A 19,415-nucleotide genomic window follows, 5' to 3' on the forward strand; every position below is an offset into this window, starting at 1 on the left:
AATAATATTTTTCAAATTTAAGGATCACGGCGATTTATTTCGGAATCTGCAATTTAAGCCATGTCCATGCCCTCAGTAGGTCCTGCCTGTTTCCACTTCCCTGGTTTATTATCCACTAGTTGGCCCTACTGATATTTCGCATTATGTTGTTGATGGCTGAGATCCGCGTAGTCCAGCTGATGTTTCTCTCAGTGTATAGTGTTTTCTGATAGTGTGTAGTTGCTCTTACTTCCCTCCTTTATTGTGTTTAGTACTTGTTTTGTGTAACCACCGTAGTAAAGGTTGCATTAGTGGAAGCGTGCTGGGCCCATAACCCAGAGGTCCGTGGATCATAAGCACGCTCTGCTACCAAATGCAACCTACCGAGGGCATGGACATGGCTTAGATTGCAGATTCCGAAATAAATCGCCGTGATCCTTAAATTTGAAAAATATTATTTACAAGTGAAATTTTACAAATGCTTTCCGAACAAAATCCACCAACTTACAACTTACGAACTATACGCTCCATGATACACATATCTTAAAGGTTCTTTGATAATGGGCTTCACTACGAGTTTCAAACTTCAAACCAACTATACAACTAGTTACAAATCCAGTAGTACAATGCAAGTTAGTAGGTTAAAGGCAACGTAAACACAATTACAATTTACAATGAAGTGAATGTACTCTCCTAAACTCTAGCGTACATCAAGTGATACTGAACTACCAGAGGCAAACCCCAAGGTAAATGAATTAAATTACAATCTACATATTTAGTGAGATAAGAAATGGGAATGCCTCGAGAACAAACAGGAAACCCCAGCAGAAAAGCTAAGGCGTTGTAAATAATTAATTTGGCGAATCTAGGTTAGGCTAGGGCAGACTCCTATACGAAATAGCAATCGAACATTACGGAAATTTTAACCGGAACGGAAAGTAAGAGTGCTTACCCGAAGGTGCGCCATCCCGGAAGCGAGGCGTCGTACACGACGCAGACCAACACAGACTAAAGGCAGATCAGGCCAAGACAAGATCGAATTATCACGAACGCTGCCTCGCTCACTATATATAGAAAACCATGGCCTTGGAGTAGCCAATCAGAATGCACGAGTCCGCCCATCCCCTCCTAGTTTCACCAATTACAATTCCTACTCCCGTCGCGAACTTTAACTAACATTCTCGAATACACACGTTCGTGAATCTTCCATTTCCAGAATAGTTAGAAAATTCCTTCTAGAAAACATAACCCACAAAAGGCACACACCCTGTTCAACAATTTTGAAGATACTTCCAGTAAGTACAGAATATAAATCTACTATTTACAAATACATATGTTACAAATATTACACAGTACAGGTTAGGTAATTAAAAATAAAACATTATATCATACTTTACAAATAAAGTCTTCAAAAACACTTCCCACTTCCACTATATTGTTCACCTGTGACAAAATCACAATGACTATCGCTTATACTCAAAAAGTGTCGCACGCACGCACACACATTCTCTCTCTCTCTCTCTCTCTCTCTTTTTTACAATAGTATTTTTTTCAGTCTTTTCACCTCTTTCTCCAGTTCTTCTGTCTCTTCCTTAGCACTCTGCATAATACATTGTTTCAATTCTATTTTATTTCTCTAGGACTTTTTCCCCCTTTATAAAGAAGATCCTTATAGTTGACTTCCCCGCAAAGTAGGCGCAGATTCAATTGGACAATCTTCTGGAGCTCGTTCGTGTCAAGTGGACATAGAAAGAGATTCTCCCTTCGCATATGGTGTCCGTTATCTTCTCCACGTGTAGATACAGTTCAGCGTTGTGACGTCTTCTGTACTCACGCTGTTCCTTGCCTGGACCCAAGATCTTTCATTCTTCTTCCCTTTGGCTTCCAGTTGTTCTGCTGGACCTTTCTTATTCATCACATGGCATTCTAATGCATATAATGCCTCCGGTCGAATAACGGTACAGTAGTGCCTGAATTTGGCCTTGAAGGACACTGATCGTTTATTGCAGCTGTCTTTGGTTAGATGGTAAGCCATTTCCATTTTGTTGATCTTTAACACGAGAGCTTCCATTTCACGAATGTTGGGCTCTATCCATTCACCCAGGTATTTGAATTTCTCTGTCTTCTTTATTTTCCTCTTGGTCACCGTAAGTTATCTGGATGCTGACTCGATGTTCGTTATGAACTGTGTTTTCTCAAATGAAATCTGAAGCCCTACCTTTGCTGCTTGCATCTGTAGTTGACTGGTTAGTTGTGTGGCCATGTCAAGAGAATTATAGAGAATTGCAATGTCATCTGTGAAGGCTGAACAGTCAACTGTCAGGTCCTTGTTCTTACAACCTAGTCTGACCCCATTCTCTACACCTTCCTTACACAATTCTTTATGCCACTCGTGAATAATTTTCTCGAGAACACAGGTGATTAGCAGAGGTGAGAGCCCATTCACCCTGCCTTACCCCTGTCCATATTTCGAAGGACTCAGAAATCCCTGCCTCGAATTTCACTTTGGAGGTTGTGTCCAGCAGGGTTTTCTGAATGATTGTTCTTGTCTTATTATCTAAACCCAATTCTTTTAGAAACTGGATCAGAGTACTTTGATCCAGTGATGAGTCGTAAGCCTTCTTGAAGTTAATGAAGGTCACTACGAATTTCTTACTTCTCAGTTTCATGTATGATAGAATTGATTTTAGATTCATGATTTGCTCAACACAAGATCACTCTTTCCTAAACTCTCCTTGGTATTCTCCCAGTTGCTGATCCAGCTGTGTTTAAGCTCTCATCTGAAGTGCTGTCATGAGAATCTTGTATGTTATAGAGAGAAGTAATATGCCACGATAGTTGTTTACGTCCGCTTTGTCACCTTTCTTTTGCAGGGGTTGAATCGGGGTCGATGTCCAGTCATTTGGCAGTTTCTCTATTTCCCAAATCTCCCAGATGATATCCATAAGCTTGTCAACTGCTTTATCACTTGCATACTTCTAAAGTTCGGCAACTATTAAGTTCTCACCTGGTGCTTTATTGTTCTTAAGTGATTGAATGATCTGCCTGATTTCTTCTCTGGTTGGTGGACTTGAGTCTGGATTAACGGGTAAATTTTCTTCATCAAAGAAAAATTTTGATGTTGGATCCTCACAGTTGAGGAAGGGCTAAAAGCATTTTGCCAGGATCATAGAGTTGTCTTTGTCACTGTAAGTGACTTTTATTTCGGAATTCCTGAAGTGAACATTGGGTGGTGTGTATTTACTGAAATTTTGCTTGAAGGTTTTGTAGAACTTGCGAGTCTTGTTCTTTTTGAAATCTTGGTCTATCTGTGTCAAATGATTTTTGTGGAATGCTCGTTTTACCCTGTGTATGGTTTTGACAACCTACTTTCTTCCGTTTGTTCCATCGAAGCCAGGAAAGTCACCTTTGGTTTATGGCATAGTCGCATTCATTAATCCATCAAGGATGCTTCCTTGCTGGGATTTATTTTTTTTTATTTTTTTATTATTTCTTTTTTTTTTTGCCATTTCAACTATGGCTTCCTTGAGTTGTTCCCAATTCTGTGGCTCAAGTGATTCAAGTTTCTGACTGAATTCTCTTTGAGTCCTTAATTTTTCCATATCAAACCTATTGATCTTTCTTTCCTGAAATCTCTCGGTGGATCTTGGAATAAGCTTCATTTTTATCTTTGAGGGTGTCTACTGTCTACTGATACTGGAAATACTAGAAGTACTTGAATCATACTGGAATTTAATATAGATATTGGACATACTGGAATTCTGAACCATATACTGGAAAAATTATAAAATATACCGGAACAAATACTATCATTCTTTATAATATACACTGGATATTTGCACTCCAGGTAATATGAATAATTGTTTAGGTTGGCATTATAACTTAAAGTGATTTTATGGAAAAATAATACTTATGTAGTACAGTAGTAACAGTACAGTTACTAGAATAATAATTTGTGATCTTCTCTAATAACCCGGCATCGGGATATGATGCTCTCATTGCCCAGCATCTCTCTTGGTGTTGTAGATAGTCACTAACTTCCCCTTTTTTACTAATACTGTTTTCAGTTTCTGTTCCCTTTTCCAAAACTATCAGTAAATCCAATTCACACACAATGCCTTATTTTCTGAGATGATGCTTGTTATCCAAAAGGGTCAAAAAACGAGGTCACCAGCCCCTGATAAAGGTACTAATCACTGGTAAAGCAGAATCATGGTGTTCCTTCCCTAAAGAGTCAGTATCTTGATGAAATTTTTGCAGCATGCATACTTCTAGAAAAACACTGAGAAAGGAATAAACCATTACATCTTTTATTTCTTGACATGGAAAAAGCATTTGTTCATGTTCTACATCATCTGATATGGTACATGTTACCAGAGTTGCTCACTGACTAGATCTGGATGCTTTATGAGAACACTAGTAGAAGGCTGAGGTGTGCTGCTGGCCTCTGTTTCACATGATCTTCATGAGCATATTCCTTGGACATTGCAGCCACCATCAAAGAGGAAATGCAGGGAAGGATTAATGTAGATGGAGTGACCACTGAAGCCAATTCAGCCTGCACCTAAATGTCCAGAAAGTCACCATAAGACCTATCTGTGTCGGTGCAATGTAAAGCAACTATCAAAAAATGTCAAGAAGAATTAATATTTGGAAGCTAACCCAAGCACATTCAGCATCAAGGTCAACAGTGAAGGCCTAGTGAAAAATAACTGATCTAGGATCCCACCTGCAGAGAGCAGTAGTGGTAACATCCAGAAAGTGCATGGAAGAGCGAATGCAGCATGACTTTGATGGATAAGTGTCAAGGGAGAATTGTGCAAGTCCACTTGAAATCGAATATGCTGCTGAGACTTGCCCAGTCATCACAGGTTCAAGAGTTCTCTTCATACCATGTGCATGTTATAGTGGTTACTTGGAGATAACCAATAATTACTAAAATACAATCGGGCAGAGGATGGAAGTTGTTCCTGTACAAGAGAAAATTCGGGAGTACCTGAGATGGTACAGTCTTGTCCTGAGAGTAGCAATAGGTACCATTGCTCACAATGCCTATAACTTCACCATCATGAGCAAAAAAAAAAAACAGCCAAAACAATGGTGGAAAGATACGTTAGCTACAAACATGAAAACAATTTAGCTCAAATTGAACATCGTGCAAAGTCATGTATAATGGCGCATGTTGATCTGAAGAGCGGACACCGCACCTGTGAGCAAAAGCTAAGGCAACGAAGATTAAGGAGAGAAAGATACCCTATGAAGACAGCTTTATGTGAATATGTAGAGTTTATATTTGTTCTTCAATTACTTTGAATATGACGGAGCGAGTTGTACATGACATTCAGACCGGAGTTGTGAACCTGCATTCAGGAGATCATGGGTTTGAACCCCATCATCGATTGTCTTAAAGATGGTGTTCCATGGTTTCCCATTTTCATGTCAGGAACTACTGTGGTTGTCTGCAGTTGTACAGGCACTATCTTTCCAGTCCTATCCCTTTTCCATTTTTGTATTGCCAAAATCCTTGATTATGTTAGTGTGACATGCTAGCAAAAAAGATCCAGATTTACATTTGTCTTTGTTCTTTTAGACTATAAAAGTAATGTGTTCTGTTAATTTATTAAACAATATACATGATAATTACCACCCCCTACTTCTTAATAAGCTCGATTGTATGGAAAATGATAAATTAGAATAGACAGTTCAATAATATTAACTGTATGCAAATGTGGCTCTCAGATTCATAACTCATGTTTTCAGGCAATGAAGTGCTCAGTTCAATCTCAGTTTCACATAATAGGTAGTTTGCTAACATACATACCGAAATCTTTAGGTTGATATTCTCGAACTAAAAGGTCTGGAGAATGTCTGAAAGAAAGAAAAAGAAAAAAATCAGAAATAATTTTCACAGTAACCTTGTACTTCACATAATAAATACTAGTAATAAAATATCACCTTCCATAATAACTAAAATCACTTCTACATTACATTTATTCTGTAATTGTGCTTACCCTAATGTGTGGTCCTGTCCTTGTTCCTATCTTAACATGTACGATTTTGTCATAGGTTTATTCCCTTTCTATTACTTATATCATCCTTTTGGGATTGCCCTGAGTCCCTAATCTGTTACCACCTGTATTAACCTTTATTCCTTTGCCCTTCCCTTTTCCGTGTTTATCTTGTTTATTTGGCTTTCTCTTACCTTACACATCCCTATGTTATTAATTTCAAATTTAACTATTCTACCTCAAAATCACACAACGATGAATATTATACAGAACCTCTGTGATAGTGATGGAAAAAATTACAATAGGGTATGGATTCCTAGCAATGTGACAGACAATACTTCCTAAAAAAATTATACAGCCTGGTTTTTCACTAGAAAATAAGGTTTACCCAAATTTTTCTCTGTTTTATATACAGTATGTTAGAATATTTAAGATCATAGGCCGGCCAGCCGACTGGTTGGCTAGCTTCTCCCACACCTGCAGCCCACCTGACTGTCTAGCTCACCTCCTGTCCTTCAGAACTTCAGCTCACGATCTTGTGAATAAGTTTGAAACTGCTGGTTCAGTGCTGAACCAGGAACACATGCAAAAACATATAGTGTTAACAGAAGGAAAATTAGACAGGATTAGCATGAAACTTCAATGTTCGCCATGAAAATCACAACCAAAATTAACACAGCAAGCTGGGGTTTCAGCGACTTCTGCATATACAGCACACTCTACAAATGTACGTGTGTTCACAATTTAAAACCAGCTAATCCTACAACACATGTGGAGTACTGCAAGTGGTTTCTGACATCAGTCAAATGAAATGCGTTTGCCCAGAACAATGCCAGTTTATCTGTAGAAGGACAACATTTTTTATCCACTTCAAGAGGTTTGGTAATTGAAGATGTACCAAGATATCCCCCAACAATTAATGCCCAGATCCTCATAAAATTAGGAAACAGAAATGAGCTCACTATAGGCTGAGAACAAATGAATATAGAAGAACTAGGATTGAAAAAGAAGATTATCATTATGAACAACAGATTACTAATATTAAAACTAAATAAACAACTAACTATTACTTTTAAGAATAATAATGTTATCGCCACATTAGTTTCAAATTATTGTCGATTAATGACCAATAGATCCCTGACTGATCTATTAGTTCTTAAAAAAAAAAAAAAAAACAAAAAAAAAAAAAAAACATGCTGATAAATTTAAATTAAGAACAAAAAATGTGTAATATCTTGAAAACTTCTCACATTCTGACCAATATAAGATTCAATACCAATAGCAGAAACAGAGTGTGAACTTACAGCATCAGAGGTTCTGGAGATGGTGCACGTAACTGACCAGCATCTAGCAATATAAGAAACATAGAAAAGAAAATATTTAGTTTTTAAATAACATACAGGGAATTACATGCAGAATGCACTGAAGTGTTCATGATCATTCAAATAATACTACACTTCTTCTTAACAATGAAACCTGATTTATAAGAACACTGACAAAGATTGTGACAGAAGATTATTCTTAGAGGAATCGATTAAGTTAACATGAATTTTCATAAACTTGTACTTTCTACAGATCTTTAATGTGTGATCTCTCTTTCTAATATCCCATGTCAATAATCAAGCAAATTTGAGGATTGGGGCAAAAGTCATGGCAACTATTCTTTTTTTTCTTGCAGATATGTGAACGGATCACAAATGTATGTGTGTCGTGTGGAAGTTCTGCAGGCATAGTGTGTATGCAGAACAACAGATGGCTCTGTGATAGCTGGTAGTAGCGCAGCGAGGGCTGTGAAATCAGTCAGTTGGCAAGTGTCGTGCGAGATGGAAGTAACCCGTGTTGAGCAGCGTGCTTACATCAAAATAGCCGTTCTCCGAGGGAGAAATGCAATGGAATGTCACAGTGAATTAGTGGACGCCCTTGAGAATAATGCCTTACCATACCGTACAGTAGCACGGTGGGTAGGAAAGTTTCAACAAGGTCGTGTGTCAACCAGTGATAAGCAACGTTCGGGACGACCTGTCAGTGTGCGGACCGACGTGGCATGTGCCGTCAGCAAGCAGCTTCTGGATGAAGACAGACAATGGACGCTACTGGAGTTAGAGAGAGCAAGTGGCATCGAGAAACGCACCGTCCACAGGATATTGCGTAATGAGCTGCTACTGCGCAAAATCGCATCGCGGTTGGTACCGCATGCACTGACGGAAGTTCAAAGGTGGGTGCGCTATGCAATATGCTCTGACCATCTTGCGTGCTGGCAACAGGACGGTGATCAATTCTTGTTACGAATAATCGCCATCAATGAATTTTGGGCCAGGGCATATGAACCAGACCTGAAACGTCAGTCCGCAGAGAGACGAAATGCTGGATCACCAAGGAGGCAAAAGGTCTGTCAGAATTCTTCCCTAGTCAAATTGATGGTGATCGTCGGATATGATGTCAGGGGTGTCATTGTTTGCCACTTTGTTCCACATGGCAGAACGGTGACCGCACAGTACTACAGGGACTTCCTGGTGCGACTGGTATGACGTGGCATTCGAGACGAACGTCCGGATCTTTTGGACAGTGCAATAATCCTGCACGACAATGCAAAACCACATAAAACAGAGTATGTAGGGCAGCTATTGCAATGTTGGGGATGGGAAGAATTGGAGCACCCACCATACTCTCCCAACATTTCGCCCCGTGACTTTGATCTCATTCGAAAGATTAAGGAACCACTACGTGGTAGGCGGTTTGCAACACGAGAGGACATTGCTAATGGTGTGCGCCAACAGGTGACCCGATTCATACCTGATGCGGCAAAATGGTGTGGCAAATGCTGAGGCAGATGGAATTCAGCAGCTCCCACATCGTTGGCAGTGTGTGGTGTCAGTAGCAGGGGACTACTTTGAGGGTCTTTACGCCCATGTTTGTCATGTCAACTTTATGTGTACTGTGCTGTCATTCTTTTGCACAGGGAAGGCCATATTTCCCTGTATACTACCGTAATAAATTAGTGTGTTACGATATTTCAGTGCTATTCATTGTCCACACATGTAGTTAACAGCCTGTCCTTTCATCTGTATATGTCACATTTTCCAACTGGACTGGTATCTTCAAGAGAAAAAAATAGTTGCCATATCTTTTGCCCCAACCCTTGTTAAAAATGGCACATTAAAATGACAAGAAATATAATTGGTTTAAAAAATTTAAGCACAGGTACACTTGCTGACACAGAAAGTGAGCATGCTGAAAAACTGTACAGTGAAGAGCAATTTCACATGCAACCATGATAATGTGATTCCTTGTCAGATACTCAGGGGTAATGAAACATTACTCACTAAAACAGGAATGCTGGTCCTGTAATCATTTCACATAGTATTTTTAAACTTCGAAACGCACCACACGCGTTAGCGGGCAGCCAGCTGCAGCTAACATGTGGCAAGTGACGTAGCATCCGGCTCCACTCAGCCAGGCTACGTCATATAATCCAGAGAATGTTCCATTCCTTCTAGCTGGTATGCCTCCCACAATAATGATCATACAAGAATAGGAAAACCAGTACCGTACACCTCACTTTAACATTATTAATATCTCCAAGTTTCAATAACATCCTCCACAGATTAAAGAAATTATTAAAGGAAATATGAAACAGTCGCGTCTTGAACTCCAGTATAAAAGAGACACGAGAATGGGACACAAATTAGTCTTGTTCCACAGTCGAACTTGGACGGTTGACTGCTGGTGGTTTTCAGTGCTACGATACGTCAAAGTTATACAGTAGAAGTCTTCAATACTCTGCAAAAATAATGGTGAGAGCACATACTTAATAATTCTCTGTGTACGCACTTAACTGTGTAGTTAACGAGTGTGATACTTTGAACATTTTCAATTTACTACAATCTTGTGTATCAGAACTTACAATTCTTACATTCATAAACTGTGCATCGATGCTTACAGTTTTCAGCAAATAAAACTATGAAATACGAGTAACTTTCTTAACTTGACAGTGCTAGTCTTCATGTGAAATAATTTCACATTAGTTGTTGACTTAGGACATTGTGTGAACAGAACATTTTTTTCACTATTCAGAAATAGAGTCAACAATATCATTCCACGTCTTTGAACACAATCTTCCGAATGAACAGGACTAATTTCACTCAACAGTTTGCATTCTATCATATATAAATGTAAAGGTGTGTGTGAACGGGACTAATTTCACATGTTAGGCATTTTACTTTTAACACTCCGTTCAATGATTGTCATTTAATTCAGTGTAAGTAACATTCCTATGGCATCTAGCAGTGTTCATTTTAATGAAAAACTCTCTAAGTAACTGTAAACAGAATCAAAGTGATCTTGAAATCCTGGAGGACCCGACGAGCATTTGCGTCCTCAATTCTCCAAACATTTAACCTTTGTTTTTTTATATGCTTAATCTCACAAATGCAAGTGATGTTAGGAAGTGTGCATATTTGATTCCATTAACATTCGGCTGCAAAAATCTTGTTTTTTGTCTCAAGTCAGAAACTAGAGCAGTTCACTTTGAAGAGTTGTCTCGTTTTGACTCCATTAACATTCAATGCGAAATATCGGCATTTCTTTAATCCCTTCATGGAAACAGTGAAAATCAATTATAAATTACACCTCCTTGCTCGTCCATCCTACAAGTCCATGGAACTTGTACATGTGTTTGCTCCATTATTCCACATGAGTGAAACCTGCAACTTGAACTCTGAGATCTTCCAAAACATTTGGAACTTTCAGAACTTCAAGACCGTCCAGAGCAGCCCTTGAGGGATTGGTATGTGGTTTCATGGTGCCGAGAGCTGTTCCATGGTGAGGATGGGAGGAGCAGCAGTTCGACGTGGGATATCACCAGCAGCAGGACGGAAGCACATTGTGCCTAACAAATCTCCAACTGTACTGAGGTGATATAATCTTGACTTTGTTTAATAAATCAACAGTTTAAAAGATAAATTTCATGTGAAGTAAAAAACCCTCTCACTCTCTGTACCCACTCCAATTTAATGTGCCATACAAGCCTTGCAATTATCTCATGCTCTTCAAGCACGAAGTACATGTAATGACTGAAGTATCAACAAATGTGAGAAACGATTAGATAGCACATTTCCGGTAAACAGCCTTAAATAAAAGCAAGGTGGAAGGTAGCAGGCAGACTAACAAGTGTGTTAAGCATGCCTGTTTGTGAAATGCTGTAGCTCATGTTCACAGGGGGAAGGTGGCTGGTTCTAATCTGCTTGGGATGTATTTTCCTCTTTCTTTTTTTTTTTCACTCTGTCAGCGGCAAAAGCCGGCAGACCAGTTGGATTACATATTGACCCCACCATGCTTATTACATCACTATTACATTCCCACAACTAATATTCCATTTAACAAACTTCCAATATACCGGTAATTTTTAATTCATAATGTGTTTCTTTTGAAGGATCTACTTGGTCGAAAACAACACACGAACAGCATTGTCAACTGCCATATAGAGCAGGCATGCTATCTGCCATGGTCATGGAGTGTGAAAAGTAAGCCTATTTATAAAATAAATGTTTTTGTTTATTTTGTGCTTTTTAAACATATTGTGATACACAGTGAAGAAATTGAAAATGCATATATCTAGGAGGTAAAAGAATATTTTTCCATATCATTTTACTGTGCATTGCATGACAGGGAACAGAGCTGTCACCTGATCCTGAAGGTCAACCCCAGCCATTTCCTTCTGGTATTCAAGGCCACGCTTGGGCTTTATCACTTCCTCCCTAGGGGTTTGTCCTCACTTTTACCTGAGTTTGCCTGTCCCTGTCATGTCAGCTGATTTGTGTTTAGTGGTGAGAAAGCAAACATCCTTGTTATCTTTCCACTCACATAATATACTGTTGGCAGCCCATGTCTAATACTCTCCACGTTTGAGTTTAGTTTTACTGATATCATGAGGCATGTTTTTCAGTTCTGTCAGTTTCAGTTACATTTGTATTCTTGTCATGCAGCCTTTTCAATAAATCTGGGGAGGAATACAAGGTATATAAAAACAATGTATGGCCTCACTGCTAGCAATAAGATGAGCTACGCTGTCTTCAGAACTAGCATTGCAAAGCAGCTACTTGAAACTCTTCAGTTGCTGGAGTACTCTGTTCGAGATAAATTGGTTAAATTGTGGTATTTATGTTCACCACTGGTAAAAATTAGTCGTAATGGTAAACTTAAAAGCAAGAAGTTGAACTGGTATATTGCCCTCGGCCTAACAGTGGTTCACACATATTGAGCATAACGTTTGTTCATGCCGGCAGACTTGGATCCGTTACATCATCGCCTACATACATTTTGAAGGTTAGACAGCAGCCAGAACTAGATTTGCAAATTTTGTAAATTTTTATTCCAAACCTTGAATGTTTAGACATATTGCACCGGACATATGAAAGACGGCCTCTGAACTTCATTAGTATAACTGCGAGTGACTTTCTTCACAATCAACCCCCCCCCTGCTGAAATACCTTCCATCGGGTTGAAATCACATCTGATGAAGTAATGAAAGTTAGCTTAAAATGATCAAACTCTAAGAGTATAGATTGTTATTGGTTACCTAATTACATCACCAAAAGAATAATACATCTGATTTCTGAACCTCCAGCTTTTATTTTTAACAAGTGTTTACTGTTTGGATTATTTCCTGATTTACTTAAAATTTCTAAAATTATTCCAATATTTAAAAGTGGGGACAAACAATTTCTTCAGAACTATCGTGCAGTCTCATTTGTTCCAGTAATTTCTAAAATACCTGAATCACTGTACCTGTTGCCTTAATTTGATCTCTGATTTCTTTTACAGAGTTTAAGAAAAAATTATTCAGTTCTTCAGGATCGAGAAATGTGTCTTGAGTAGGGATGTTTTCTTTTACTATAATATCCCATGCCGCCTTGCATTTGTTGGGTGGATTCTCAATATATTTTTCACAAGCTAAAGTTTTGGCATGGATAAGTTTTCTTCTATATAACATTTTATAATTAAGATAAGCTTTAGACACGCCATTCTGCTCGGTTCCTCCTTGATAAGAGTTTTCATAAATTCTATACAGCAAAAGCATTCTTTCTCTATACTGAGTCAATTCATCAGTATGCATTAAACATTGATATGGCAAACAGTAATTGTATATTAAAATAGTAATAGTAGTAATTAATAAAATATTATAAATAGTTACATAATATTAATAAAACAATATTCAAGCTTAATCCGTAGGTAGATGATACCTAGAATAAGTGGAAGTTCTTCTAAAATGTAGTGAATAAAGTCAGATGATAAAATATTATAACTAAAATTTTAAATTTACATGATTCAGTTTGTATTATATTATTATTACATAGGAAATGTATTCTACACATGATGTTTTCATAAAAACACGAATCATCATAAAACGGACATCTCCTTCTTATAGTGCTGCCTCCTCATTTCGAAATGTACTCCTCACACTATGTTACAGATCTTTTTTCATAATAAATAATTTCTATATTCTGAGATTTCAAGTTTTTATTGTCTTTTACCACAGAAATTCTCTGAATATATGCTTAAAATATGATATCCTACTGTAGTAATTGTTCCGTTTGCTATATATACACAATAAATCATTTCTAATCCTATTACAGCAACTTAAATATTCTTAGCTGAATCTTCCACCCAACACAAGGCTCACCTTGCTCGTCAGGCTCTGAGATTGGCTGAATTGAGGGGACCTAAAACCCCTGACCAATGCAAGGTTAGCACTGCCAGTCAGGCTTTGAGAGAGGTTGAATTACAGGGATCTGACGCTCCCAGTCAGCACGAGGTTTACTTGACCCAGTCAGGCCTCAAGACAGGCTGAAATGCGGAGATCTGAAACTCCTGACTATGCCAGGACCGCCTCATAACTGATACTACAAGTCATTCTTCACAGCAAATGTCTCAGACTCCAGAGAAGCATCAAGCCCAGCTCCTTGACAAAAGGGAGCACAGAGCTAAGTTCATGCGTATGACGTGGGACTCTTTCCAGGACACAGAGTTTTGTTATGATCCTGAAATCCATACAGCATGCACGGAATGCTCTAGACAGGCAGTATGACCATAACTTGCAGTTTCTGTGGCACTCTTAAATGGAAACAGTTCACAATTATAAAACAGGATGTTCCCAAGGATGTTCGAGGTCGACCTTCAGTGAGCACCACCCCTACCAGATTACAAGCTAAATCAAGGGCCCACTTTCCCATGCATATTCCCCCAACAGAGAAGAAAACAAAAGTCACGAAAAGGTGTGTTGTATGCTATGGAATGGGTACTTTATCTAGTTTCATATAAGCTGTTGCATGTGGAATAAAAGTTAACAGTTTTAATATGTCGTACTTACTCTAGAGTGGCTTCATATTCTTCTTCTTGTAATTGCAGTGCTTTGTCCTTAATGCAGTTTATTGATCATTATGACACATTATGACACATGCATTTCTGTCCTGAGCTTTTCTAATTAGCTTATTTTCTTCATCTATCAATCTGATGATCTTCGCTAAATACTGTATGGCTATGGACTTTTATTAGTCTTTTGTTGACAAATATATATACATTTTTTGTAATATATTATTGAATAACTATAAAGAAGTTATGACAGACAAACTCATGGCTAAGAAGATGTCTTTGAGAAAGGACACCTATAAATCACAAAAAAAAAAAAAAAAAAAATTGATAAATTGAAACCTTAGGAATTGTTAAACAAGTTTTAAGCTGAAGCCTAACTTTTAAGAAAGGTTCCACCTCTTACTGTGAATTGCTAATATATATTTGCCTAGTAATATTAAAACTATTTTTATACATATTATGGGTTTTAATCTTTTACATGAAACTGTGTTCCATTATGAATGACAGATGTCAGCTTAATTTTACGTAAAGAAATGTCTACATAAACTGCTCTGCCACATTTTCCCCTGTGACATTAGGACAGTATCAATATTTTTCATTTGGGATCTGAATATTATACGAACCATATAATTTAATTACTTGTCTGTACGGCACGGTTCATTTTATATAATAAATGCATGGAGCACTTGATATTTCCATGTTGGCAATATGTGTGTGTATCGGACTGTAAAGCATACTCTAACGCCATCTGTCTGCAAATGGTGGAACTAGTATTGTGTATGAACTCTTATTTCCAGAGAGCACTACGTTCGCTAGACTCTACCGCTTCGCGTGGACTACTAATGAAAGTGACTGTCTGCTGTTAGAACTGCTCGCGAGTGGACACCTTGTAGCCATGTCTCACTTCCCAGCTTCTAACATGATGGAAAAACCAACCAGAATCAGTTAAAATAGGGTATTAAACCCCATCAGGGGATTGATTATTCATTTTAATGTTAATATTGCTGTTTTGTTTTTTTTGCTATTTGTTTTACGTCGCACCGACACAAATAGGTCTTATGGCGACGATGGGATAGGAAAGGCCTAGGAGTTGGAAGGAAGCGGCTGTGGCCTTAATTAAGGTACAGCCCCAGCATTTGCCTGGTGTGAAAATGGGAAACCATGGAAAACCATCTTCAGGGCTGCCGATAGTGGGATTCGAACCTACTATCTCCCGGATGCAAGCTCACAGCCGTGCGCCTCTACGCGCACGGCCAACTCGCCCGGTAATGTTAATATTGTAAATCAGATGTAAAATTTTAATTTGTTTTAATTCTTCCCTGTGAGTGTTACTAGTACATAGGTCAATGGATATCTCGCTACAATGTAAGTACTCATTTAATGAAATTTCTTCTGTTCATGTAATTTTATCTTTATGTGTCGTTCAACTTATTTGGTGTGCTTCTGGTGGTGAGATTTCGGTATTCGTATTTGCTTCGTGCGCCGTTTGAGCTATTGTTTGACCGGTAACTTTGAAATTTTCCTTTGCCTTTCTTAATTTTATTTTTTACCTCTGATATATTAGTTTTCTGCTTGTTTGGCATGTGTTTCATGGTATTATTTCCTTGATGCATGTGTTGTGGCTATTTAAAATTTATTGCGAGTCGTGGCTGTGCAATTCTTGGCCTATCAGTGCTTATTTTCATTTTGTTATTCTGATCTGATTTATTGATACATCATTACGTAAGTTTTGACTCCCTTATGCCCGTGTATTGACCTATGCGCTATGTAATCACTGATTATCACACTTTTTTAAAGATTATTATTATTATTATTATTATTATTATTATTATTATTATTATTATTATTATTATTATTATTATTATTATCATCATCATCATCATATTGATTTTCATAAAATATTAAATTCACTTTTGGTATTTGTAGATAATATACATTAGGTTTATATGGTTTATCACTATGTATTATTAATTAATTTATACTTCATGTTAAGTTGGTTTATCCCTATATTTTACGTATGTAAGGTTCTAAAGTGGTAGTTCTTCTAACAATTACATTTTTCATTGGGGCTTTTGGACAGCCCTTAGTGTAAGGTATCTAACCTTCGTAGTTCTTATCTTTTCTTCACATTGTTGTGTTATCTTATCCAGACTTACCAGTAACGTAACTGGTCAATTGTTGTCTTATCTTGGGATTTTTCTCCTTGTTCTTGCGTGGCGTTGTTAATGTGATAATGAATTGTTTCATCTTGAGGTGAGATTGTGTTTGACTCTCCTGTTGTAATGACACCTTGGGTTACTAACTTATTGACTATGGTTTTTAAATTTGTTGATTTTCTTATTCGTTGGATGGTGTTTGAGATTAAAGTTTAAATAGAGTTTAAATTTTCCTCATTTTTAGTAGTAAGTAGAGACTTTAATATATCTCTGAAACTTAGTCTACTTGATTAAACCTGTATAATCACGTCGATTTACTCTGTAACTCACTATCTTAGTCAATTTTTGTAGCCGTGATGAACTCGCACGCAATTAGAAACAACATAAGTGAACAAGAAGACACCATAATAGTGGAGTCCGAGAGAGTGACTTTTGTAGGCCTATACATCGAACCACTGACCCCGATTGAAGACGACATAGCAATCATGATGACTGCTCTAGGAAAGACGGCCACGGGAAAAAGTATTAAGCGAGCGACCTAAACTGTAGGCTAGATAAGTATGATTGCAGAAGTAGGGAACTACTACAGATAATGGCAGAAGAGGGATTTACACTGGTTAGTAAGAGAGAAGACAACACATACTTCGCACATAATGGTAGCAGTACCGTAGACATAATCCTGTACAAAGGCAATGATCTAGAAGTAACAGACCATAAGGTGTTATATTCCGACACAGTGACACCAATAAAGAAACATTGTCCAGTGACAACTACTTTCAAATTGAAAGAGTCTACAGGCACATGACAGGAAACAAACCATATGAACAGAACCTCCAGAAAGATAGACGTGAATAAAATACGCGAAAATGGAGACAAGCTTACCATCTTTGAAAACAAGATTCAGGAAAAGGACCTAGATGCTGCTGCAACAGCGCTACAAGACATAATCAAAGCCGCAACCTCCACAATGAACGAAAGGCAAAGAAATGGTTCGATCAACAATGCTATACAGAGAGAAAGAGAGTCATATCAGCCCTTCACGTGGCCAAATGCACTCAAAATCAGGACGACCTGATCACATATAGCAGTCCCAGAAAAGAATATAAAAACCTTCTAAAGAAGAAACGAGATGATTTCACAGAACTCGAGGCTAGAAGAATGGTGGAAGAAGCAAAAGAAAACCCCAACATTGCTCTAAAGCCACGACAATCACAGACAATGGGGGAAATAGAGATGCCAATCTGGGAGGCTCACTTCACGAACATCCTAAACAAACAAAGGGTCAACGAAGCTCATGAAATAACAAGACAATACGATGACATCAGAAGATTTACAACAGAGGAAATTAGAAACACTATATCAACATTGAAAAACAAGAAGGCAGCAGGCCCGGATGGGATATTTAACAAGCACATCAAAGCAGCCTCGGGAGTTTTAATCCCAGCAATCACGAACATGATGAACTTATGTCTGTATACAGGACAAATCCCGGTGAGCTGGAAAACCTCAAAAATCAGAATGATATACACGGGAAAAGGAGAGCCACTTGACCCAAACTCGTACCGGGGAATTGCGCTAGAGAACAACTTTCTCAAAATTCTGACGAATCCTGTAAAGATAAGACTAACAGAGGAAATCGACAACAAGATCCCAGAGGAACAATTTGTATTCAGGAAAAGCCGAAGCACCCTACATGCAGTCAAAAACCTCATAGACGATATCGAGGAGGATATAAGATTCCCAAAAGGAAAATTCCATGCAGTATTCGTCGATTTTACAAAAGCATTCGACAATCTCAACAGGACCTTAACATGCGCCAAACTAGAACAGATGGTGGAACAAAACAAGGAACTAAGCGTCTTGATACACAACATCCTGAGTAAAAACACCATCATAATTTCAGACAACGTAATAACCTCGCAAGAAATTATACAGACAAACGGAGTGTTACAAGGAGACCCCCTTAGTCCCCTTCTGTTCAACGTAGCCACACATGACGTGGTCCAAGCAATAAGAACTTCCGCTCCGTCCCTCAAGATTTATATATACGCAGACGACATGGTGATGGGTTCTCACGATACTAACGAACTCCAGAAAGGAATAAATGCTCTAGGAACATGGGCTGAATAAAACGGACTGCAAATAAAAGCAGAAAAGACAGTACACATGGTCTTCAGGAAAGGAGGACGCCTATCCGCAAGGGACAAAATTTACCTCAAACATGAACATCTACAAACTACGAACAGCTTCAAATATCTTGGCGTAACGGTCCAGACAACAGCACACTCATTCAGAATTCACACAACACAATGAGCATTTGCCGCAACCAAAGCCATCTACAACATCATGTCATTAAGCAAACTTTCCCTGGATACAGCTATAGCCCTCTTTGAAGCCAAAATCATTCCTATTCTAACATACAGAATAGAGATAACATGGGAAAAGTTAAGCTATAAAGACCTAATACAAATGGAAAAAGTGAAAGCCAGATTCTTGAAAGCAGCCCTCGGAATTTCAAAGTACACCAAGTCAAGACTAGCGTACGAACTCGCGAGAGAAACATTTCTAATAGAGGACCTGAGATGGAAATTCAATCTGCCCTGTACAGAGAACTGGAAGAAACTGCGGTTAGAGAGGAAGAAGAAAAAGAAGGAGATATGGCCAGAGTTCTACTCTTCAGAGGCCATGATGAACAGAGCATGGACCGGCACAAACCAGGAGCTGAGACATTTTGTAAATTCCATGGCAGTCCATGACTACCATCACAAAATCTGTAGGTCAAAGACATACCACGACCCGGACTCGCTGTGCATATGTGAACTCTGTGGTAAACATTGTGACCGATATCATGTACTGTTGTGTAAAAATCGTGTGAAATCAATCATAGACCTCTGTATTGATT

The 19,415-nt window shown here is 38.2% G+C and overlaps 1 protein-coding gene across 1 annotated transcript in view; it reads right to left on the bottom strand.

Annotated features, from left to right (window-relative positions):
* LOC136875916 (trichohyalin) overlaps positions 1-19,415 on the bottom strand; it is a 292,525-nt gene that overhangs the window by 77,488 nt on the left and 195,622 nt on the right. Inside the window, exons 11-12 of the mRNA XM_067149535.2 lie at positions 7,292-7,334; positions 5,801-5,847 (exon numbers count right to left, since the gene is read on the bottom strand). Coding sequence (XP_067005636.2) covers positions 5,801-5,847; positions 7,292-7,334 — 90 coding nt within the window. The remainder of the gene's footprint in view (positions 1-5,800; positions 5,848-7,291; positions 7,335-19,415) is intronic.

This window comes from Anabrus simplex, chromosome 6 (genome assembly GCF_040414725.1).
Source record: "Anabrus simplex isolate iqAnaSimp1 chromosome 6, ASM4041472v1, whole genome shotgun sequence".
Lineage (NCBI taxonomy): Eukaryota > Metazoa > Arthropoda > Insecta > Orthoptera > Tettigoniidae > Anabrus > Anabrus simplex.